Genomic DNA, 24,661 nt, shown 5'->3' with positions numbered 1-24,661 from the left:
ACGGGGAACAATCTGAGCAAAGAAGGAGGAGGAGCACGCACAGCATAGAGGCGGCCAGGCCAAAACACCTGCTCGTCGCGTAGCCACGGCACAAAGGCTAGCCAGCACACCTTCTTGCACGGACGCGGCATGAAGGCTGGCTGGCACACCTTCTTTCCCAGGCGTGGCGCGAAGGCCGGCTGGCACACCTGCTTGTCCATGGCCACAGCGCAAGAAGCCTGCCAGGACCAACTTGCTTGCACGGACACGGCGCGAAGCGTCGGCCGGTGCTCTGTTGCAGAAAGAAGGAGGGGAAGAGGAGATGGGCTACTGCAGAGACCCATTGGCAATGGTGAAAGCAGCCATGGTGCTCCGACCAAGCAAGAATGACGATGGAAAAAGCAGTGGATTGAGGCGATGGAAGCTCTTTATCCTCTTCTCCCCCCCCCCCCTTCTCTCTCTCTCCAGATCTGGCCTCCTCTCACCGTGAGCACCCCTCCCTGGGCTATATAGCCGGTGGCTGTGGTTCCCACGTGACAAAAATAGATCGAGGCGTTAGGCGAAGGGATAAGAAAAGGTGCGAGTGGCTCGGGAGAGGAGCGGCGTGGCTCGGGCGTGGCGTGAGCACGACCGAGGCGGTGCCCTCGGGTGCTCTAGCCCAGGGAGCAGAAAGAGTGGGAAAGGAGAGCGGGGGGGAGGAGCGGGCTGGCTCGGTCGGACGTGCGCGTTGGCACGTGGGAGAGGCGGCGCGAGCACGGCACAGGAGAGAGGGAGACGAGGAACAAGGCGCCCCACGCGCTAGGGCAGCTTGGCTGGGGCGATGATAAGGAAGCGGGGAAATGGGCCAGGGCGACCTGGCTGGGCGAGGGAGAAAATGGCCAGGCCAGCCAAAAGGAAAAAAAAAGGCCCGTCAGCTCTCTTCTTCTTTTTCCCCCTTTTCTATGACTTTTTCTCTTTTTTTTTTCTTTTTTTATGCGTATTTGTATGTACACTGGCGCAAATATATGACAAAATAGAATCGTACAACCTGAGCTCATCACCAATTGCCCTCGGTGAGCTCATCCCCCTCATCTCACCTTTGTTCCCCTCTGCGTACAGCTGCATCTCCCCACTCTCTTTCTCTCTCCTGCATTGGCTGGCAAGGCCCTACTCAGCCTTGGGCCGCCGCAGCCATCCACCATCCTGACAGGCCCTCTTCCCTATTGTACCCTCTTCTACGCCTCCTTTTCCCTGCACAAAATACATACATCCACACAAGTCCTGTGCAATCCCAACTCGAGCCATTATTGCCACACCCATTCCTTGCCGTTGTCACGCTCGGCCGCACGTGATCGCCGGCAAATCCTGTCGTGCCCTACCCTCAGGCCGTAACTGATTGAGCACCACTGTTGAGCCCCACCACCGAGGGATCTGACCAACGGATCCAGCCACCTCGCGGGCCTAGCCACCAAGATCTGACTTCCTTGTCGTGGCCCACCTCTTGCACTGTCAGGCTAGGCCCCACACAGCCCCAGTCGTTGCCAGCCTCCACTGCTCTTCCACTTCAGTTGTCTCCTCTCCGCTCTATACTCTCCCACTCTTAGGAACTCTCTTGCCTCACTCAACTCCAGGCCACTACTGAGAGGTTGTCGCCGATGAAACCCCGCCGGCAAGTTTCCCCTAGCTCCTCTCTCACCGCTAGCCCCTCTCTCTACCTCTCTCTCACGGTCCCTCTCTCCCTCTCAGCAGTTCTCTCTCTCTCTCTCTCTCTGTGAACCAACTAGAAGTCATCGGCCTTATCATCTATTCCCTTCTCCTCTCACCACCACATGGGCCCCACTAGCCGGATCAACCTCCACTGTCCACGGACTTGGTCCACGGTGGACCTCTCACCGAGCCACTCCACTGATCCACCCCATGGACCAAGTCTTCCCGCACAGTATTTCTATCGGCCCACAGACCCGGTCCGCAAGCACCGCTCTGACAAATTCCTTTCAGTTCACCATAGACCGAATCCACATAACAATGTTCTTTGTCTTTTTCCAGGATTTCTCCTTCGAGACAAATCTTTCGAGGGTCGTATCTCCATCGTCCTAACTCTGTTTTTGGTGATTTTTTCGCCGATATTCCTCTAAAATTATGATCAACCTCCCTACCAAATCCTATGTTTTTTAGGAGTTCTTTTTATTTCTCGTTCGGTATTTATTCATGTCGTAGCTCTTGTAACCTAGAATTAGATTTTAATCTTTTAGCTAGGTGATAAATAGATTCAAGTATAGATTAAATTAGTGGTCATGTTCTAAGCTATAATCATAGTTTAGACCTATTTAATAACCTGTATTAAGCTTAGAATTAATCTTAAGAATAGTTTGAGAGTAAGTATAGCTTAGCTTATTATTTAATGTTTAGAAAAGATTGTTAACTCAGGTTAAAGGATTTAGATTTAATCTTAGTATAATTAATGTAGTAAGTTAACCAGCGTCGTTGTTAGATAAATAAATACCAGTCATTAGAATATAATAGAATAATTTAACATTAGTAAGTAACTAATTAGGTACCCTTTTAATAAGAGTAGTTTAGCCCAGATAATTAATTACATGTATGCAATTACAATAGCAATATAATATAGCTTAACTAGAGTTGCTTTAATATTGGATTAGTGCTATAGATTAGAATAATTAATCATGCCACTTAAGCACTTGTAATTTTGAACACCTAGAGATATACTTACGCATATATATATATATATATATACTTATTCATGTACGTATAGATGAGACTATAGCTCCTAGACATACCAGTACACGTAGAGAACCTTAGCTATCGCTTTTCAGCAATTTAGCTAATAGAAGCTCACCTAGTTAATCATGACTTGATTATGTTTTCTCTTAAGTTAATAAAACAACTTGGTTAACAACTTAGTCTAGCTTCACTAGATAACCCTGCTAGACTCCATATGTCAGTTTTGCATAGCTAAGAGTAGCTGATTGTCTTTCTGCTAGGTTAGCTTTTGTCATTTTTCCAGTCGTTTTCTTTCTCTTTGGTGTTCATTTGATTTTGTTCTAGTATTCCTTTACTTTGTTTTTGTGCGATTTTTCATTGTTAATCAACGTAGGCTTGGAGCCAAGAATCTAAGCAAGGACACAAAGAAAGAACTGAAGGCGAGACCCAATGATGAAGAACCCAGGAGACTCGATCGAAAAGACTAATCGAGAATTGATCTCCGTCAAGGCAAGTCCTAACTCCTTAATCATGCTGATCCCATATTTGCAATATAATAAAATGATGAATTAAAACCTAGTAATTATACATACATGCTATATAATAGTTTCACTTTAAATACTAGTGTTAGTTATTATCCATTTACTGAGCCATACTACAATTACTACTCGTAATATTCAGATAGGAACCCTAGAATACTCCCAATACATGATATACTGATGATTCGGTTTGAATGAACTGTTCTATTATAGTGGTGTCTACTAACTGTCGGATTCAATCGCAAGACATCCACATGTATGCATGGAGGTTCCAGGACTATCAGAGATCTGGTTATATATTTTGTAAAAAGGAAAACATATTGGGTTTTCTTTATTTTGAAAATGGTGGGGAGTTGTTAATGATTTTCAAAATAAAGTTATTATTTCGGGCTTCATCTATCTGGAGAGGTTACTTGTTGGTAACACGGTACATACTTTATGATGGAGACAAATAAGTCGTAAGAAAAATACCTTAAAGATGTGCCTTGAAGCCACTACTCCCACCTACGAGCCATCTCCAACAGTGTGTCTTAAAGACTTTTGTTCGCGTTCGATCGATTGCGTCGCTTCATAGCTCTGCAACGTTGGGTGACAGGAACGACGGCAATGTGTCCAACGACGGCAATGTGTCCAAGTCAGCTAAGATATACTGTAGCACATTTCAATTCATCTCATGTTGGTTGCTTGCATGCAAGGAGATGAGGAAGGATGGATCGGGGTGTATATAGTTTCGTTCGGCACAGCTGAAATTTATGATTTTTTTTATTGAAAAGCTGTTTTTCTAAAAAGTTGCTTATGATTTTTGAGAAAAATCATTAACTTATGTGCTTAATTTTTAGACTCTTGACATATAGCTTTAGACTCTCAACCATTTTATTAGCTTTTAGTTTATTTCATCAGATATCAGCTTTTTAAAAAACAGCATAAAATCAATATGTTTAGTACAATTTATGATTTTTGAGAAACAAAAACTGCTGATAAGTCAAGATGACCGTTTCTTAATTTCTCTTCGTCATCGAGTTAGCTTAGCTTGTACAAGCCTGCACTCAATGTGTTAATGGTGATTGGAGATGTAGCACAGGTAGGTATGTATGTGCGAGCCAGCTACAGGGTGCATGACACCGAGATCAGGTGCTAGAATAATATGCTTGTGTTACCAGGGGCTCGCTACATGCATATATATTGTTTTGGCTATTTTCTATGGCCATATGGGGGAACTTGGAGTGAAAACCTACCTACATGCATCTGAGCCACCCAGCTCCCTCTCATCAAGCGAGCACCGCATCCGTGCCGTACTAGAGCCCCACATCCACGCCGACCTAAGCTGCCGCTCATCGCACCATTTTGCGTAGGCTCATCACGCCGCCGCTCGTGCACCCGCTCGAGGCACCGCCGAGTGGAGCCGTGGGGTCTTGGGTCCGACTTCTCGTGTGGGTGGCCTCGTCTGCCTGAGATCCTCCAAGGAAACAGTGGGAGAAAGCTCACGGAGTAATGGACTTACAGGAGATCAGATTGGAGCGGAGGCATCAAAGCTTGATGACGATGGATAGCAAAATCCCATTACGCCTAGGTGTGAGCGGTATCAAGTTTCTACATTCCCGTATCCGATTACAACGGAACTTGATTTCAACGCAGCTGAAACAAACAGATGTAAATAATGGAATCGGTAGCCGCTAGTAATCAGATTACGTTAAAAAAAGCCCAACCAAACACTACCTTAGCTATTATAAGCAGATTTAAAAGACAAATGAGTCCTAAAAGATATCACACGGTGATGAATAGATAGATCTCGAATTTAGATGAATTTTGACGAAAGAATCATCAAAATCGGAGCTAGAACGAAGAAGTTATGACTCTCGAAAATTTTAATCTAAATTTAATCGAGAAAATACGAAATAACACTAGTCATAAGTGGGACCCCTATGAACAGTAGCCTGGGCCCATATGAACAGTGGCATGCTTTGGCCGAATTCGGCTCAGATTTGGGTCGGGTCTGGGCTTGGATGGGTTGGGCCGGGCTTAGTCTGCACAATCCTGGGCTACATAGTACTGGCCCTGCTCGGATCAGCCGACTAGTTCGCCAGCTGTGGAGCTAGACCGACCCACTAGGGTGTGGCTTGTGGGGGGTTGAGCTAGCCAGCTTGGCTGGGCCTTGCAGGCGCGAGAACTAACTGACCACACGCGTGCGTGCGCGCGGGCGTGCCGGCTCGAGCAAAGCAGCGAAAGGGTGATCGACGGCGAGCAATTGTGATGGAGCGACGCTGGAGGGCTTGCCGGAATCACCCACCCGACGGGGTTTCACGACGATGGATGAGCGCCAGGCTTCTACATGTGACGATGAGTCCGTCTGGAGGCTTATCGGCGACGGGTAGTGGCCGGAGCAGTGCCAGATGACAACCAAAGGCGATCTATGCGGCTATGTAGAAATTGGGCAACATCTACCCTAGCCTACGCGTGATCTCCCTAAAAGAAAAAGGATCCTAAGGCTCCCTGGACTACACAGCACGATGATCAGACCACAAGCATAGGCACAAACACACCAACAACAAGCTATATCACGGCGATGGAGCAAGGACACAGGCAGCATGTGGCTATGCAGTAAGAGAGAGCACTAGGGTAACGATGCGCTACCTAGGAGGGGACGTTAGGGGATGAAAAAGCTCACCGAGAGCAAGAACGACGATGGGCAGGCAGGTGGCCGGTGATGCGTCGAAGAGGCGACGGCGGTGTTGCTCGATCGAAGGCTTGGACAGACTCCCATCGAGCTTCCGATCAACGGAGAGTGGCACTGGGACGGCGTCATACTCCTGGAGCTCCTTGTCAGCACATGGGTGGTGGACCAGTGACTTCGAGTTGCGGAGGCGAGTTATGGCGGTGACAGAGAAATGGGGGAAATGGAAAGAGAGAGGTCGGCGCTGCGCCTTTTATAGCCCCACGGCTCGACTTGAGGTGGTGCCAGCTCATGATGTCGTGCGGTCATCGGCGAGCAGCGCGATGATGAGGTGGTGAGGCAGCGCCCACCTTTGTTTCCGTGGCATTGCTAGGCTGCACTGGCCACGCACGCGGATCAAGAAAGTTGTGGGTGTCAGGCTCTCGGGAAACATGAGAGAGAGAGAGAGAGAGAGAGAGAGAGAGAGAGAGAGAGAGAGAGAGGAGAAGAAGGAGTGGGAGAGCGCAGAGGGATGGGTGACAGAGGCAAGTGGCTCACGCTGGCCGTCGTGATGGCGCGGGAAAGCGAGGCATGGTGAAGCATTGGAGGAGGAAGACGACGGCGGTGACCGCGTGATGGGCGAAGAGATAGAGAGAGGACAGGGAGGGAGCACAGGGAGGGAGGAGAAGCAAAATACTGCTGGCTGAATACTTTAGCCAACGATGATGCATTGGGAATCACTGCTGGCTGAAACCACCAGCCGACAGTGATGACTGTCTGTTGGTTTTAGCCGGCAGTAATAACTCCTTCACTACCAGTCTCTCGAGCCGACAGTGATAGTTCCTGGCTATTACTGTCTGTTACACACTACCAGCTCCAAAACCGGTAGTGAATAGAATTTTGAAGCTAATAGTGGTGTGTTGTTATGTAGTGGTGGGCCTACGCGCATTGTAACTTTGACCCATTTGCGTGCGACCATTCATCTATAACATTGACGTGCAAAGCTTTTACATGTTCGTAAAAAAATGTATCTCTGTCTCTGAATATATTTCTTCTATAAATTTTATGAGATTTGTTCTTGTGACCTCTTAGTGCTGATTGAGTCTCAACGTAGCTCTGTCTCCGAAAATATACCTCTTCCTCCGGTCAAGGAAAATGTTGTTCTTAGCTACCCACTCGCCTTCGCCATTCCATTTCCGTTAATTCAGGTTGCAATATGATACATGACACGGTTAACAAGGAGCGCGACATGTTAAAAACTTCCTCCAACTTTTCTGAAACATTATCTTGAAACTTACTGAAAACCACTTTTGCCTACATCTCTGTGGAACTCTTGAAATATGCTAGAATATACATGTCCTAACAAGCTCTCTAAAATATTCACAAATTAGAACTTATCATACTAAAATCCATCAAACTTCAACATTGAATATGATACTTGCACATATAGGTAGCCACCTCATTACATAAAGGAGATTATGTCTCACGCATTGAGACTTTTATAACACGTCATATTCAGACATCGTTAGAACTTATAAAGATGTAATACAAATATAGTTGACTTAATTAACTTTAATTAGCAGCTACATCCTGTCAAAAAAAAAACACGTAGCTAATACATCCTGTCAAAACACAATAAAATCGTGGTACTATAAAAATTGCTTTTTGAGGCACTTTAATTTAAACACAAGATTTTCATATTTGTACTTAGCTACTCTCTCCGGTCACAAAACAAGTATCATTTTAGGTTGCGTACAATCAATATTTTTAAACTTTGGCTATACATTACTCTTTATATATTAAGTTTGGATATTTAAAAATAATATGAATAGATTTATCTCAAAAAGTAATCTCATAATAGTATAACTTCATTATATTCTACAAACATATTATACCAAAAATTAATAGTAAATATGTGTTTTATCATCGTATCGATATTTAAAACAACATTTTTTATGACCAAAGGGAGTATAAATAAAAAGATATCGATAATCAAAGTTCTTTAAATACGCCCGAAGGCCGTATACGGATGTGAAAATGAATCTAAGCACAGAAGTACAGGTACGTGGCGTACTCCATCAGTTAAACTAGGATCAATAGTGGTGAAGCTTTCATGTGAAGCCCGAGCTCTATTATTGGATCTGGATGCGTCTCAATCGTGCATGGTTATTGCTTCTGGATCGCCGTCTGCATATTCTCTCTTGTTGAAATTTTCCGTTTTGGCGTTCAGATTTTTGTCCAAACGGAACGGTTTCCCGGACCGCAGCCTAGTCACCTCTCTCGTCAATCAGCTTCACAGTATATAAGATTTCCTGATATCCATGTGCCGTGCTGCTCAATGCTATACGCTGTGACACACGTCTACTGTAATCAATGTCGCCACAGTGTCATGCAGCTCGCAGGCGCATGCACTAACTCTTGACGCGCCGAGCCCAGCCCACGCACGTCGCCGTCCTGACTTGACTTATTTGCTTGAGATCGGTATAGAAAAGTTAGGAAAAAAAATCATATGGTAGATAAAGATAATCAAATGATGCTTAATGATTTTTTGGCAGAGCTCTAAGAGCATAATCAGTAAGAACTCTAACAAATAGCGGTTTACAATTTTTAGTTCACAGAATGATTATATGAGTATGACTTTCTGATAATCTGTTTGATAGAGCTTCCAAAGTACAATCAATAAGTAGCTCTGCTTAAAAAATGGTTTGCAGTTTTGTGGGTTTGATTCACTGAAAAATAGAATCAGCTCCTAAGTGATTCTGTGGGTTTGATTTACTAAAATAAACTAGATGTTAAAAACTGAAAAAATTAATTTTTTCTAATTTATTTATTTTTTTACATAATTATTTCCTTCATAGATTTTACCTTAGAGAAAATCACTTTTCCAGATAATTACTTCCAAAAAAAATTTAGATCAATGAGAACTCTATCAAACAGACCCTAAAATAAAATAGATACTAAGAATTAAAAAAAGCTAGATTCCCTCAATTTACTTCCCCTATAAAATCACTTCTCTCATAAAATTTACCTTAAAAAATCATCTTCAACTACATAATCATTTTTTTACAAAATCGCTTTCTTAAATAATTTAAATCACTTTAAAAAAAACTTAGATCCGAGAGAGCTGCAATAGATATGGATGATCGTGACAAAGCCGTGTGTGTATGACTGCATGTGGTGTGTATTTCCAGACGGTAACGCAGCGCGCGGGGCCGGCCGGCTGAACTACGCTGCTGCCGCCGCTCGCGCGCGCGGAGATCACGTAGGCTCCGTCCAACTCCGCACGCACAATGAGCGCGGGATCCATGGATGTGCAGACGCTGATTTGGACCGTACCTCCGACGCGGCAAGCCAGACGCTAGTGATCGATCGGTTCCTTCCGCCCATGTTCTACTCGAACCACGTCCACGTCGAAGCCCTGGTTTTTAGTTAATTGCGTGTGCTGGCTAATTAATCAATCAATCATGGAGGGATAGATCTCGAGCCGTCGAATCAGTTGGAGCTTTTCCGAATGGCCGAGTCGCAATCGGCGGGCCGTGTCGTCCTGTTGATCACGAGCCTCGTAATTTTCACACCCGGCACGCGGTGCGATCGATGCATGCTAGCTCCTGCTGGGTTAGTGCGGTTCGTTAGTGGAAACTGGCCTGTAGTTTATCTAGCTATTGATGTGCGTGTTCGTTAGCGCGGTTAAGATCTCTGTGAGATCTTCTGCTTTTGTCTGTGTTTAGTAACTTGCAGTGAGTAGCTAGCTAGGGTTTTGGATCCATCTTGGCGTGGTAGGATTATTGAAGTCCAGGGTTACGCCAATCAATTGGTATTTTATTTGTTCTCCCCGTGACTAGCTAGCTGGAGGTATAGTGTCGCATGCAGGAATTCTCTCACACGTAACAACCTTAAAATCTAAAAAAAAAAATTTGTTGGACCATTTAGGCATCTGGCGTAACAGTCTAAATTCTTAAAACCAAAAAATTAATAAAAATCTAAAGAAATTAAATAATTTGCGAAATTAAATAATTCTAAGTATATATATGTGTATATATTTGATTGCTTGATTTTGTGAACTAGTATACTATGTATATATGTGATATATACACTATATGTATAAATATATATTTGTATATACATGAGAAAAATAAAATAGAAAAAGGAAAAGCTTTTAGAATAAAACGACCGAAACCCACCTCTTATTTTCTCAGCCACTCTCTATTTCAGCCTGATCCAACCAGCCTAGCTCAACCAAACTGGCCCAGTCGAGCCCACCATCTCCTCTCCCATTCTTCTCTCTACTCCGCTTCAGCTCACGCAGCAGTAGCTCAGCCAGCCACCGCTCATGTCTCCGTCGTCGTGTCTGAGCAGGAGATCAACCGCCCAACGAGTTCGCCAGAGCTTCTAGAAGCTAGAGCCCAAGCCATTTTGGCCAAAACCCGAGCCAAGTCGGAGATGAACTCGTGAGGGAGTCTGTCGGCCGTTCGAAATCCCAATCAAATCCGGGAGATAGAGTTAGAGATAAGCTACGATTCAAAAGGAGGACGAATCCAGAGTCTACGTGTGAGCTTTCACCCAAGAGATATGAGAAATTAAGTTGAAATGTGTCTTGATTTACTTGTGATGAGTGATTGACATTATCATTTATTTGGTTTGATGATCTTCGATTTTGCATGAGCTTTAATGTGAGTTGAATTGATTTGGGATTTCATTTAAGCATATTGATTATAGACTAATTAGAATTGTAGTTGGCGATATGTGTTTGCTTGTCTCATGATGTGCATATGATGGATGCAACTTGGCGATCAACGACGGGATGATCGGGGCCAAGCGGAGTGCTTGGTGTCAGACGATCAAGGAGGTCCGGCGGAGTCAAGGGTGATCCTAGCTGAACACGTGGAGCTCAAGAAAAGCATTAAAGGTGGATGGAGATGGCGTGTTGACAAAATCAAGCGAAGAGGATGCCGGTGCAAATGACAAGGCAGCCCGATGGATCGGGAGCGGGAGAGACTTCCCGGAAAGCGCTTCGAAAGTGACGAGTTTTTTTTTTTTTTTTTTTGCACAAAGACATGAAATGGTCTTAAATGGAATCTATGTTTCATATTTCATCTGTGGAGTCATGTTGCCATCGAACTAATGTTCTTGCTTTGTCTCTCTAATTCTTTTGCTTCCGTTTGAACGTTTTGAGGTGCGTTAGGTGAGAAATAGGAAAAGATCATCTATTTTGAAAGAAATTTGTTGATGCGCCTATTCATCCCCCTCCTCTAGTCGCCATTCTCGGTCCTACAAGATAGAAGCTCGAGCGTGTTTGAACCCCCTGATTCGAGTTTGAGCCGCCACCACTGCCTCTTTTTCAAATCCGACTAGAATTAGATATTAGAGAGTTACATGCCTATATATATGCGCCCTACGCCCTCCTCAAATCATCCCGGGCTTTTTCCCAACTCATCGCCAAAGAATCAAGCTGCCCTTCACCATCGCCAGCCTCTCCGAAGCTTCTCCGACGCCAACGTGTGCCCTAGGTGAGTTCCCCATCTTTCCTCGATTCTTTTTCGCCACCCGCCGGAGTTGTTAGACCACTGGAGAGCCATTCCAGTGGGATTTTGGCAGTGCACCGCCACGGGAAGAGCCGTTGCCACCTTCTGTTCGCCAGAGCCGAGAGCCAAAGCATCTGAGCTGTCGGATCTAGACTTGATGGTGACAATTAGATCCCTTCATACCCCTTCGCCAGCCAATACAGTATTGATACGTGGCATCCATAATCCCAACCAGCCTTTTGCCACACCACCCATCGAGTTAGCAAGGCATGTCAGCATGTTCAGCTGAGTCACTAGCCCAATCAGCTTTTCTTTTCTTTTTATTTCTTTTTATTGTTTTGTCGACGTCATAATAAATATATATTGTGCAATAAATAGTTTTTAGTGTAAAATAATTCTAGAAAATAATAATGAATAGAAAATTAATTCCTGATAATTTTAATAATGTTTATTAGGTTTATTTAAATCCTATTTAATAGTTTTAAAGAGTTTATAATTCAAATAAATACTAGAAAATCCTAAAAAATCTTAGATGGCTTTGAAAAAATTCTAGAAAATTCTTAGCAACATAATTTTATCTGTAGATAATCTTTTTAGTCATGTTTTAATCCTTGAAAAATCATAACTTGTCAACCGTAGCTTTGTTTTGGCCCATTCTTTCGCTAGATTGTCTGGAGTAGTGTGATCTTGTTTGTGATGATGCTTGTTGTGTGATATTTGATTTCTTTTTATCTTGGTGTTTATGTGTTGTTATTTTTCACATTTGTTACGAGTAGACGTCAATGTTCAGGAGGAGCTAGAAGGTCTGTAGCATCAGGATTTTGAAGACTCAACTGAGTTAAGTGAAAACAAGTTGTGTTCTTGATCATATATATCTTAGTTTTATAAATATTTTATTTTATAAACATGTATGCTAATAATAAGTTGGGAATCTCAAGAGTTATGATTTACACTTATTTCTCTTATCATCCTTGTCGCCATAGTATGGTTTTGGGTTATGTAAGGGTGGATGATGCTTAGCCTTACTTTGGGATGGAAGTCATGATAATTGCTCTACGAAATTGATAATGGTCATATGCAACGATGATAAAATATAATGGAACATTTTTTGTTGTCACATAGGGATTTGAGCATGTGGTGTGATAGTATGGGATGCACGAATGAGAATGTTGTAGTCTTGTTCAAATCTAAGGACCGGTTTGTGGGGTGATCTTTCTGTGTTTACAGTACAACCATAAACTTGGTATGGGATAAGTCTAGCCAAATAATTTGTTTTACTCTTAGCATAGTGTAGACCATATGGTAGTACAGGGAATGAAAGAGATGGACATCTTTTGATCCGAAAGGCGCAAGAGCGGGCTTCTGTTGTTGAGGTGGAATCACATGGTGGTGAAATATTAGCGGGTAGACATGTGCTGAGAGGGGCATTGTAAAGGCTTTATAGTGGATTCTTAGCGCACACCTCAGTAGTGTGTAAGAGTTTTTCGCCGGCCAACGGATACTCGATAAAATAGGAAGAAACGTCTTGTGGGTAAAATACAACCTCTATAGAGTTAAAATTGGATATTCAGCCGTGCTCACGGTCGCGAGCAGCACTAGAAAACTACCATGATTATAATTTGATGTTTTGGTTAGTCTAGTTAACTGTGATAGTATGAATCATAGTTGAGGGTCGTCAGTTATAGTGGTGGAAGCTGTGATTGAGATATTCAACTTTAGTGGTTGGAGCTTTAGTTGAAGTGGTCAGCGTTGGTTAAGTCAAGATGAATAAAATCTTGGGGTGGTTTGTCATTCATTTAATTATTATTATTATTTTTTAAATATTTCTACTTAAATGTTGTTTTATAAAAGAGAGTCATTTAGCCATATTTTTGTTAGAGCCTTCATATACATATTATTTCCTTCACAACTTGCTGAGTACAACCAGTGCTCACTCTTGCTATCATCAAACACTCGGTTGGAGAAGTTATCGAGAAGTACGCTGAAGTTGGATCGTTATAAGATGTTTTCTACATTGATAATACATGTGAAAGAGTCGTAAAAGATTAGAGTAGTTATAAATCATTTAGTTCTACTGTAGTTTATTTGGTTCTTCAATCTTTGAAGGTCATTTTTGTAAGATGATTAATTTGATTACGTATAAAGATTATAATAATTATTATCAATAAAGTCACTGGATGTTAAAATTAATTCCTAAACTTAGTATATAGATAAAATTAATTTATTTCTTAAACTGGTCTCCACACACGTAGAGGCAAATGCAGCTTCTCCATGTGTGCAGACAAAGCTAGCTTTGCGAATCACTATCTGCGCACGCTAATGGTACAGCTACTCCAGCTATATATATATATAAGGCTGTATATTTGCAAGGTGATTTTTTTTTGTAAATTAACATAATTAAGTTACATTTCTGGTTCATCGTCGGATCAACATGCAGCCAAACAACGTGTATATGAATCTCCGAAAAAAAAAATCCAATGACCGTAAAGGTACTTACCTTACGCTTTAAAAAAATGATTTACAAAAATAGGAAATAATCTAATATTTGCCATTGCTGCTCAACGATATTCATATGTTTCACTAAAAAAGAAAGATACGCATATGTTCGTACAATAAAAGTGCAAGAATTGCATGCACCCTCAATTTATTATACGAGACACTACCTACTTGATACAACTGGATTTTTTTGAGACCATGATAATACAATTAGCTTTTAAGCTGTTCTTAATGGCTGAAAACCGTCAGGGAAAAATTGTCATGAAATAATTTTTTACAGTTCCCCGTTAGAAAAATTCCTTCAAGAAAATTATTTTTAGTCAAACCCACAGGAAAATTACCCTTTGTGTGAGAGTTCTATAATATCTATCAAGCAAATTAATTTTACTCAAACCCATTGGAGAATTACCCATTCCCCTAGAGCTCTATAGGACACGGCCAAATTCTGAGCATTCATAGCATGCACATCTATTTTTAGTAAAAATATTGTCTAATAGTTTTCACCCATTCCATTTTTTTAATTAGCCATTCATCAAGTCAGAGGAGGAAAGCAACACAGAGAAGCTGAGGTAGTGAGCAAGACGTGTCCATATGTATGGGAAGATCATATGTTCTTCCGTTATTCACCCATATATAAAAAACAATTATATTAAATATGTAGACAAATTAGACTAGATTATTAAAGCAAAATATAATATAGTTTAAATTCAAATGGACCATAAGGATTTGGATTCAAATAGGCATATCCAAGTTGATTGATGCGCGGTGGTGACTCCGACGCGCGAGAGTTGCGGAGTTTTCCTTGCCACAGTGGGCCGCCTGTGAAACTTCTTCCAAATTAGCACACAGGAAGCGTGAGGAGCTGAGGCTGAGCATCTTTTGGGCAGATTGAGACGCCGGCCGACAGGGACACATTTCAATCGTCTATCCGGCCCCAAATCATACGAAAATAATTATATAACGCCACTTCATCAACGACCTTCTAGCTCTTGATTAGCTAGCTAGCTAGCTTAGCTACAGAGCCAGCCAGCAGGCCCGTGCCCTCTTCGATCTCCCTATATATAATCCTCCATCACTTCACCTGTGAAGACAGTATATATCATTGCATCGTTCTTTCACTTGCTTTCTTGCAGCAAATTGTAGTGGTAATTGAACCAGAGGAATTAGAGCATCTCGAGAAAAAGAGGAAAGGGGCGAAGACGAGCAATCTGTTGGTGGGTTGCAATTGCTTGGTTTGGGGAGAAGAGGGCACGCAGGGTATCATTGGATTGATGGGGCTGAGGGAGATGGATTCGGCTCTGCCACCGGGCTTCCGGTTCTACCCGAGCGACGAGGAGCTGGTGTGCTTCTACCTGCGCAAGAAGGTGGCCAACGAGAGGGTCGCCTCGGGGACCTTGGTCGAGGTCGACCTCCACGCCCGCGAGCCGTGGGAGCTCCCCGGTAAGATTGATGGCATCATCAGTTTTTTCATGCATCGATCTCTTCTTGATCTCTCCCCCTCCATTTATTCGATATATATATATATATATATATATATATATATATATATGAAATAGTTATTTCATACCTTGGTATAGAATAACAAGCTATGGAGTAGTTATTCCATACCCCAACTCAACTGAACAGTTCAGTCCTTCACCACCCTACCGACTTAGGGTCCGTTTGGTTCAAGAGATGAGGTGGGATGGGATGGGGCGATCCCTGTTTTTGTGTTGTTTGGTTCAGTGGCAGCAGGAATGGGATGATCTCTCCTGAGGAATATTCTCTCAATATGCTGGATGAAGATATCCCTTAAAATATATAGGATGAAGCCATCCACCTTTGCTAATCATGCACATTAGTAAAATGATTAATGATATTAGTATACTTGTATTACTTATTAGTACATATTACTACGAGATTAGAATTTGTAAGGGTTAATGTACTAATTAATGAGCTAATTAGAGTATGATTATGGTTAATTAGTATATTTTATTGTTAATTAGTAATGATTATGGCAAGAGTAACGTTAATACATGTTGGTGCATGTTGATTAGTGTATTATTAATAATTATTATTTAAAATTAAAAAATATAATTAGTTGATGATTCTCATCCTCATCCGTCCTCATCCCTCCAATCAAACAAAAAAGAGATTTATCCCATCCAACCAACCAAACAAAAAACAGGATCATCCCATCCTAAAAACAGGGACGGCTCTATCCTATCCCACTTTGTCTCCCAACCAAACAGACCCTTAACCAGCCCTCCACCACCCCAAACACGCACAAAATAAGCATGACTATAAACACTAAATCATATTCATAAATATATTTGTAAATTGTTTACTTTATCATTTTTTTTAAAGCTCAATATTTTTTTTGACGAAAGTTTAATACTGTTGAACCATCTATACATATGTTTAAGCGCATATGCTATTCCAGTGATTCATAATTAGTAATATATGTAGTCTATATCTATAAACACCTCATTCTTTATTCATAAAACAAATCATGCGTTTCATACTTAACACATAATAGCAATTAACTTCATTATATCTCACAAAACGCTATGTGTAATAACTAATATCTTTCAGTATAAATAAGTCACTACCTTATCATAAAAAATATTTATATATCTCATTAGTAGTTTATACATCGTGCTATGCCACTGATTCATAATTAATAATATTGGTAGTCTATATCTATAAACACATTATTCTTTGTTCGTAAAAATATGTCATATGTGTGCTTACTTAACACATCTCAGGTATTACAAACTTCATTATGTTTCACAACGCGCTGACTATAATAACTAATATCTCTTAGTATAAAGAAATGACTACCTAAAAATATTGAACTTTTGTTAAAAAAAAATGATAAAGTAAACCATTTACAAATATAAACAAATACATATAATTTTTTTTTCAATCGACTTTGTACGAAAATGTTATGAATTTTTTAAAATGGGTTGTCATCGACCACGGCTAAAATTTTATTAAGATTATTTAGGTATTTAAATAACCTCAAATTAAAAAGTTTTCAACTACAAAGTTGTAGATCTCGTTGAGGGCTACAATTTTCATGTAAAGATTTTTCCCTATACAATTTCATATGAAAAAGTTATGAATTTTTTAATATAAGATGTCATCAATTATCACTATCGGCATATCACACGAACCAGCAGTGATACCCATTATTATTATTGGTTCATAACATGAACCAGTAGTGATACTTGATGAATTATCACTATCGGATCGTGGCTAGAACCGACAGTGATAATTAAGGTATCACTGCTGGCTGGTGCCCTCACCTGGCAATGAAGCATCACTGCTTACTCAAACTAGTTCTTAAACCATATTTGTTGATTCTTTTCATGTAATTTTTGAACTGATAGTGATGGATCTATATATAAGAATGATTTTGTAGTAGCGAAGGCTAGCCCTTAGAAAATTGCTTTCTTAATATTTTTAGGACCTCTCAGTGTACAAGTCTCTCTCTCATATATATATATATCCTGTATATGTACGGATACGATCGCTCGATGTTGATTCTATCCTTTACCTATATTCAAATATACATGAGAAATTTCTTCTGATCATACGGTTAGATACTTGGAGTAGAAGTATCAATGTTATATGCTAACGGTGGAAGATTTCGCGCACTCTCTGCGCGCCAAGCACTGTAGCTCCTGTAGACACGTCTATGCTAAGCAGATTCCGCTTGTCAGTGCAGCTACCGTTCGCCGTGTCGTCTTCAATTGTATTAATCCATTCTTTAAAAAAAAAGGTCGTGAGCTCAGCCAAACACCAAAAAATAAAAAAAAAACGCACTGGAGCTACTGTGTCGCACTGCCGTATCACCAAACATTGTATGAGGAAACATTATGCCACACTGTAACTAATGTTCCCAGATATTAAAAAAATTCCATTCTAAAAAAATAAAATATATTACTCATTTATTTCCTCATACACGTATCTCCAAATAAAATCCAATGTTTCTCTCCCCAGAAACTTTAGTTGCCTTATTTTCTCATGCACGTATGCCCAGATAAAATTCAGCATCTCCCTCCGAAAACTTTAGTCGCCAGCAAAAAAAAAAAAACTCACGAACTTATTTTCAAATTAATACTCCTCTCATTTATTTCCTCATACATGTGGGACCAAATAAAATCCAACATTTTCCTTAGAAACTTCAGTCGCCGACCAAAAAATCCTCATGACCTTATTTTTATAAATTAATATTTCTTACATATTTCTCTTATGTTCTAACGCCACCCTAACTCCTACTCTGCGTGAGTCTAGAGACTCTTGCTCTTGCCGAGCAGCAAAGTTGGAGAACCGATTCGCTGGGCATACTTGCCATCGGCTCTCTCACTAGCTTCACGGACTTTCGCCCTGTGAACGCAATGAAGATTTTTTGGGGCAAATTCTTCGGTCAAAATTTCAGACCTGCTTCCCTTATCATTGACGATTCGTACTTAAAACGGCAATAATAAAAAAATACAAATTAGATTAAAAAAATACAACACTATCAGTTATCTGCTTGACACATAAATATCTGACAAAAGAAGAACGTATAATTGATCTATAGGCCTTGACGTATTAAATAAAAGCTACAATCATAACATTTCAACGTGTAGATGTAAAAAAACGATCTTACCCATCAAATTATAGCCTACAAATTATACAACGTTCAAATATTATATTTATTCGAGACGTGGCAACGCTTGTCTTTCTGCCTAGTATTATCTTATGCTCGTCCGATAGCTAGATTATTAGGACCAATCATTTGTGATGGCGTCTCGCAAGGCTCCAACTCGCAAACGACCAACCCTGTCCACTTCGAGGGCTATAACAGCGTCACTGGCTCACTGCAATGGCACTGTAGCACCTCACATGTGAACATCCCATCATATCCTGCTATACCTATGGGCTAACAAAAAGAAAATAAATGGCACTATATAAGCAATGGTTCTGACTTCTGATCAATGTTACTGTAATTGTTTCAGATGTGGCTAAGCTCACCGCCGAGGAGTGGTATTTCTTCAGTTTTAGGGACAGGAAGTATGCCACGGGTTCACGAACGAACCGTGCAACCAAGACGGGCTACTGGAAGGCGACCGGCAAGGACCGGATGGTCCATGAGCCAGGCACGCGTGCATTGGTCGGCATGAGGAAGACGCTGGTGTTCTACCGTGGTCGCGCTCCCAACGGGCAGAAGACCGACTGGGTCATGCATGAATTTCGCCTCGAAACACCTAACGCGCCACCAAAGGTACACAAATGCAGCCTTTGATCATGCACCGATGCACGAGACATATCTCTTGCACTAAGCTAGACTACAGCATATATATGCTAGCTTGGCTGTTGGATTTCTGAATCATCCTGTTGCGAAAAGGAAGCACATGAAACACACAATATGTCTCCTTCTATAATATATAGGGTCAACACTCTAAACTTAATAACCGTTCTTAGTACATAAAAAAGAGCTTATCGTTTTGCTTTTAGTACATGTTCCTAACACGTAGTTAGAAAAGTATAGTGGCTAGAGTTGTGTATTGCCTCTGTGTGGACGTGGCAAATGACAAGTAAAAGGATGCATGCGTGCGTGATCAGAGTTGAAAGATTACAAGATTGAGATCACCTTTTCAGTTGTGACGGCTTCATCATGCACATATGCATGCATGTGTAAACCAAAAGAAAAAGAACCTTATCTGTCGGGTCCTACATGAAAACCTTATCGGCTGCAGAAGTAGCTTCAAGTGCATGCATCTAACATTTCCTCGAATTCTATTCGGCGTGGCATGCAGGAGGACTGGGTGCTGTGCAGGGTGCTCAACAAGACCAGGAAAACCTCAGAAGCCGAGCAAGGCGGCAGCAGCAGCATCCATCACAGCCATGCCGCCACCGCCACCGACGCTGGCCCCTCCTCACCGCCGGCTCTCCTCGGCTCGCCGCCCGACCCAGCGGCGGCAGCGGCGGACGAATTATTCTACCAGTGCCAAGTAGCGACGGGCAACCATTGCGGCAGCACCGACGCCCTGCTGATGAACCTGCAGGCGATGCTGCAGCAGGGCAGCTTGTTGGACTACTGCAGCCCGCGGGTGCTGCACGATGACATGCCGGTTGGACCCCACAACGCCGGCTGCACCAGTGGCAGCAAAGCCGTGGCCGCCATGGAGCCTGAGCCGGAGCCGGAGCTGGGGCTGGGGCACGCGGTGTTCGAGGAGCATGGCATGGGGGAGATCGAGATGGAGTACTCGCAGGCGCAGGGTGTCTGCTGCTACAGGGATGTGCTATACTTATAGCAGGTAGCAGAACAAGAGAACTCTGAATTGTTGGGTGTGTATACAAATGGGTAGTTAAATTTGTGTGTGGCATGCTGAAGGAAAGTTAATGTGCATGGTACAGATCGAGAGTTTAGAGAGTCTGGGTTGATTAGAGTGAGAAATTAAGGAGAGTGATATTTGGTTCTTGTGATTTCTGGTTATGTATATGTACGTAATGAGCGATCAATTTAAGGTAAGTGTGTAGTTAGCTTGTATTTTTTTTAAGTATAAGTGGGATGCACTCATGCACAAGCACCTTGGCTGTGAATCTCTGTAGTAAAGATGGTGAGGTCATAGTAAATTTGATATCAAGGTGTGCGAAATCTACTATAAGTAGGATGATATATGGTAAGAAAATTATGGTTAATGTGGCTCACAGCCTACACATAATTGGTTCAAGTCCCACCTCTACCTTCTTCCCCACCTTGCCGCCACATCCTTCCTTCACCCACCGCCTCTCTGTCACCATCCCTAATGCCGGTGCGGCCTGCCCACAACCACTTTCGCTACAAGTCCTCCTCCCTTCTTCCCACGTTGCCATTGCACCCTTCTTCTTCCCCGCACTAGCCTTCTTTTCGCCTCCTCATTCTTAAGTGTGACACCCCCACCCTGCCCTCCTCCTCCGTCTCTGGAGGCTCTTTGTCGATAGATCTACGCTTGATGTCCTCTCCTTCACTAACCTGGCTTGGTTGTGATAACCCCACCCATGTGTCTGCCACCACCATGGACCGACCTTCTTCCCTGAGCCTCCCTCTAGAGATGAAGCTCTCCCAAACCCTAACCCAACCCCACATCACTAACCTCGACGGAGACGATGACCTTGTCAGAGTGGGCATTGCTTGAGAGGAGCCTGTGTCAACCCTAACTGCGATCACATCAGAGTTGGCGTCATCGGGCGTCGCAGTGAAGAAGATGAGAGGAGGAGAGGAAGAACACGTGAGCGGAGCCGCTCAATCAGTAGCGCATCCGAATCTCAAAATGCGCAAGCACTAAGCTTTTTTTGGCCGCGCTACCTATAGGAGTTCTGAAGGTGTGTTGTAAGATGCGTGGATCCAAATTGCGTGTCCATTTATCGGCACATTGGCCTTAGGGGTAAAAAAAAGTAAAGTGTATCTACAAGTTTTCGTCGCATGCATGCATTTGCAACCCACCCACTAAAGAAATATTGGAGTAATTCAGAATTCACAGCCAAACCACGAGAATGTTATACATCACATAGGGTCTCGTTAGCCCGAGTTCGCACACCCTCTCCCTTCCACATGTCCTCCTTTTCTCGCTTCCTCTGGTCGCTCATCGCCACTACGACGCTCCATGTCGCTCTTACCTTTCCTAGCTAATGCCACCCATTCCGAGCTCCATGTCGCCTTCCCTAGATCTAGGAAGGCAGTAGCCTCTTTCCCGCTTTCCCTTTCTCGGTTGCCATCGTCGTGTTCCACGTGACCCCTCTGCTCTCCCCTCCTTCTTTTCCCGATCCCAGACACCTCTTGCTCATCCTACTTGCAAAAGCGATGTTGTCTCCATGCTCTCTCCGTGCTCTATCTTCGTAAGATTTAGATTTTTTTTAGGTAAAACATTTGGTTTCTATTCTTGGAACTTTTAAATAAAATGGGTGGAGCATTTGGGTTTTAATTTCCAGAACATTTGATTTTTAGTGTTGGAGTAACGTTGGGGCTAGGGCTTCACCTGTCCGACCTTAGGGCCAGTGTGGGCCGACACGCTAGGGCTGAGCTTTCCAACCTTTGGGCCGACGTAGGCTGACTGCGTGGGGTTGTGTGAATCTTGTCTAGCCAACCCAATAGGCCATGTTGAACTAGGCCCTAGTTACACGGGCCTTTCGCTTGATGACTCAAACCAAATGAAGAAAAAAGGCTCATCGATTTCAGCCCAGAGCCAAAAAAATTGAGAAAAAAATATCATTATACATAAAAAATAGAAGTTTATGACCCAAAAGTGGGTCTGTACTTTCAGATACTCGACGAAGGGCTAGCATGGTTGCATGGTCTGTCTCAAGCTAAAACTAGACTTAAATGAAAAACAAAAATACATGAACTGAAAATCCAGTAACTAGACAACATAAATGTTTGCTAACTCTAAAATAAAAGAATCGAAAACCTGAGGAAATGTCGCATGGTGTATAGAGAAGATAAGAGATGAATAGAAAATTAGGATAATTTGCTAGGTATTATCGTAAAAATTATAAAAGTTGAAAAATACCATCATTGTGATGATGACATGTGGGTTCTGGACCCATATGTTATCTTCATAGCCGATAATATTTTCCAATATAAACATTTTTGCGATGGTATCTACCTAATTTTGCCTAAAAAATTAGAAACGTTGCCTAGTTAAGACTTCTTAAAGGAAATGTAACAACTATTTTCAAGTTTCATGTTTGAACTTCTCCAAGATAGGTATAAGTGAAATAACTACACTAATTTTTATGCCTTTCACCTATGAAAGGATCAAATGGCACAAGTGTATAGGCTTCTCTGGGTTCGCAAGAGACTCATATGAGACGAAGTGAGGGAATATTTATAGGCTAGAGATCTAAATTTAGCCATTGTCTAATCACCATTTTTTGTTAACATCGGATGATCCGGTGAGCACATTCTCACTCACACCAAACAATCTAGTAAGAACAAAAGTTAGAGCCCCACTATGACAGTTGTCATTAGCCGTTACGCTGAAAAATAGTTTAGTGTAGGCATCCGATGAGAACACTATTAACACCAGACCGTCCTGTCAGTTGACCTTCAATTTTCCAACAACTGCAACATTTTCTGCAAGAATTGATCTGGTACTCGTTTTGTTCATCACTGGACCATCCGGTGAACTGAGCAACTTTAAACTGTTCGAAACAATCACTCTGCAAAAATTAGTCTGGTGACACCATCCGGTGCACTTCACTTAACACCGGACTATCTGGTAACTTGATATTCAATTTCCAGCACTTAAAATCGCCTTTGTAAGAATTAATCTAGTGGTCTCATTTTTCCATCAATGTATAATCCAGTGAGTTCAACTTCAATTTCTCTAGAAAATTTTTATTTCTGTTAAAATTAGTCTGATGCTCTCATCATATTATCACCGGACTATCCGTTGCAACACTTCTCAAAACTTTGGTCATATGTCACTAAGAAAAGGTTCCGATGAATAATACACTTACACACCGGATCATCATGTGCACTCAGTTGTCTTCTGTTCCGGACCAAGAGACAATGATCCAGAGAGAACAAATTGCACATCATCGGACTATCCGGTGGGGCTAACTTCACTGAGCTCACCAAATTCAATCTTTTCTTGAGCTCTAACTTCACGACAACTCAACCATAGACTTCTATGAGCTACCTAGTGCTAGAATATCATAAGTGTGCATCAAATCAAGTCTAGACTCAACTAGGTCAAGCTACTACTTTTAGCCCCTCTTTATAATACGGTCAAAAAATTAAGAAAGAAGACATATACCACTCTAAGTGTCATTCATCTCCTTTTAACACTTCGAGCTAGAAGATCCTTAATCTTGATGCACATCTTATTTGATCATCCATATAATCAACTTAGAGATCAAGAATACACAATCATCATTGCAAACTAAATTTTTTGATATCCTTCAAAACAAATTTGTTAGTCACAATAATATGATTGACATTAATCACCAAAACACTTATCACTTAACTAGAGGGCTAGATGCTACAACCTAGCCATTAGATCTCACATGCTTAATCATCTATTCATCCCATCCTCCTTCCCAACTTTTATGCCTTGCACCTAGCCATTAGCCTGCATCCTCTCCGCCTACCACAAGAATGCATAAGTGAATTACAGCCTTTTGTGTAAGGAGCGATTGGGTGCTCATCTTGGAAACCCAACCTATGTATGATGACAACGATACAGTTTTCAAATTTATGTACGGAAATTATTCTTCATCAATATTGTTGGTACATGATATGTTTGCCGCTAGAATTGCTTGGTGTTGCTATGAAAAAACTTGATGTATCTCTTCATAAGTGCATAGATTGCTAAAGCAATCAAAGGATTACATGATTGATTGGCACCTACCAATAACTATGCGTACCCATCATTTAAGAAAGGAAGAAGTCCATTTTACTCCCCCTAAACTATCACGTTTGTTCGAATAACCTCGTAAACTTTCAAACTATCTATTTAACCCCCTGGATTCATAAATCTAGCTCATGTTGCACTCTTAGCTGTTTAGGAAGCCGATTTTGCTGATGTGGATGCCACATCACTTGGTTTTTGGCCACGTGTCGACCACATCATCATCTTCCTCCTCACTCTCTCTCTCCTCTGCTCCTTCTTCCCCGTCCTCCTCTGCTCTTGTGACGTCCACGTCGCCGCTGCTCGGGCATACGCAAGTGCCGGCGCACTTCGCTGGGCCAAGCTTCGCATGGCCACGAGCCTCAATGTCGTCGTCCTATGTGCTGCAATCGTGCACACCACTACCGT

The 24,661-nt window shown here is 42.1% G+C and overlaps 1 protein-coding gene across 1 annotated transcript; it reads left to right on the top strand.

Moving 5' to 3' along the window:
* Positions 1–14,929: 14,929 nt before the first annotated feature.
* LOC133906904 (protein CUP-SHAPED COTYLEDON 1-like) lies at positions 14,930–20,500 on the top strand. The gene is made up of 3 exons (XM_062348864.1): positions 14,930–15,326; positions 18,875–19,140; positions 19,676–20,500. Exons 1-3 carry the CDS (start codon positions 15,158–15,160, stop codon positions 20,171–20,173), a joined length of 933 nt encoding a protein of 310 aa, XP_062204848.1. The 5' UTR covers positions 14,930–15,157; the 3' UTR covers positions 20,174–20,500.
* The last annotated feature ends 4,161 nt before the right edge of the window (positions 20,501–24,661 follow it).

Source organism: Phragmites australis, chromosome 24 (assembly GCF_958298935.1).
Source record: "Phragmites australis chromosome 24, lpPhrAust1.1, whole genome shotgun sequence".
In the NCBI taxonomy this organism is placed as follows: Eukaryota; Viridiplantae; Streptophyta; class Magnoliopsida; order Poales; family Poaceae; genus Phragmites; species Phragmites australis.
Note: the sequence above shows the minus strand (reverse complement) of the source record. Positions and strands in the feature narration are given on the sequence as shown.

Bases quoted from the DNA above. Each gene is read 5' to 3' on its own strand.
- LOC133906904 (XM_062348864.1), top strand. From the start codon at position 15,158: ATGGGGCTGAGGGAGATGGATTCGGCTCTGCCACCGGGCTTCCGGTTC. The intron at 15,327-18,874 runs GTAAGATTGATG...TAATTGTTTCAG, and splicing joins CGAGCCGTGGGAGCTCCCCG to ATGTGGCTAAGCTCACCGCC. The intron at 19,141-19,675 runs GTACACAAATGC...CGTGGCATGCAG, and splicing joins CACCTAACGCGCCACCAAAG to GAGGACTGGGTGCTGTGCAG.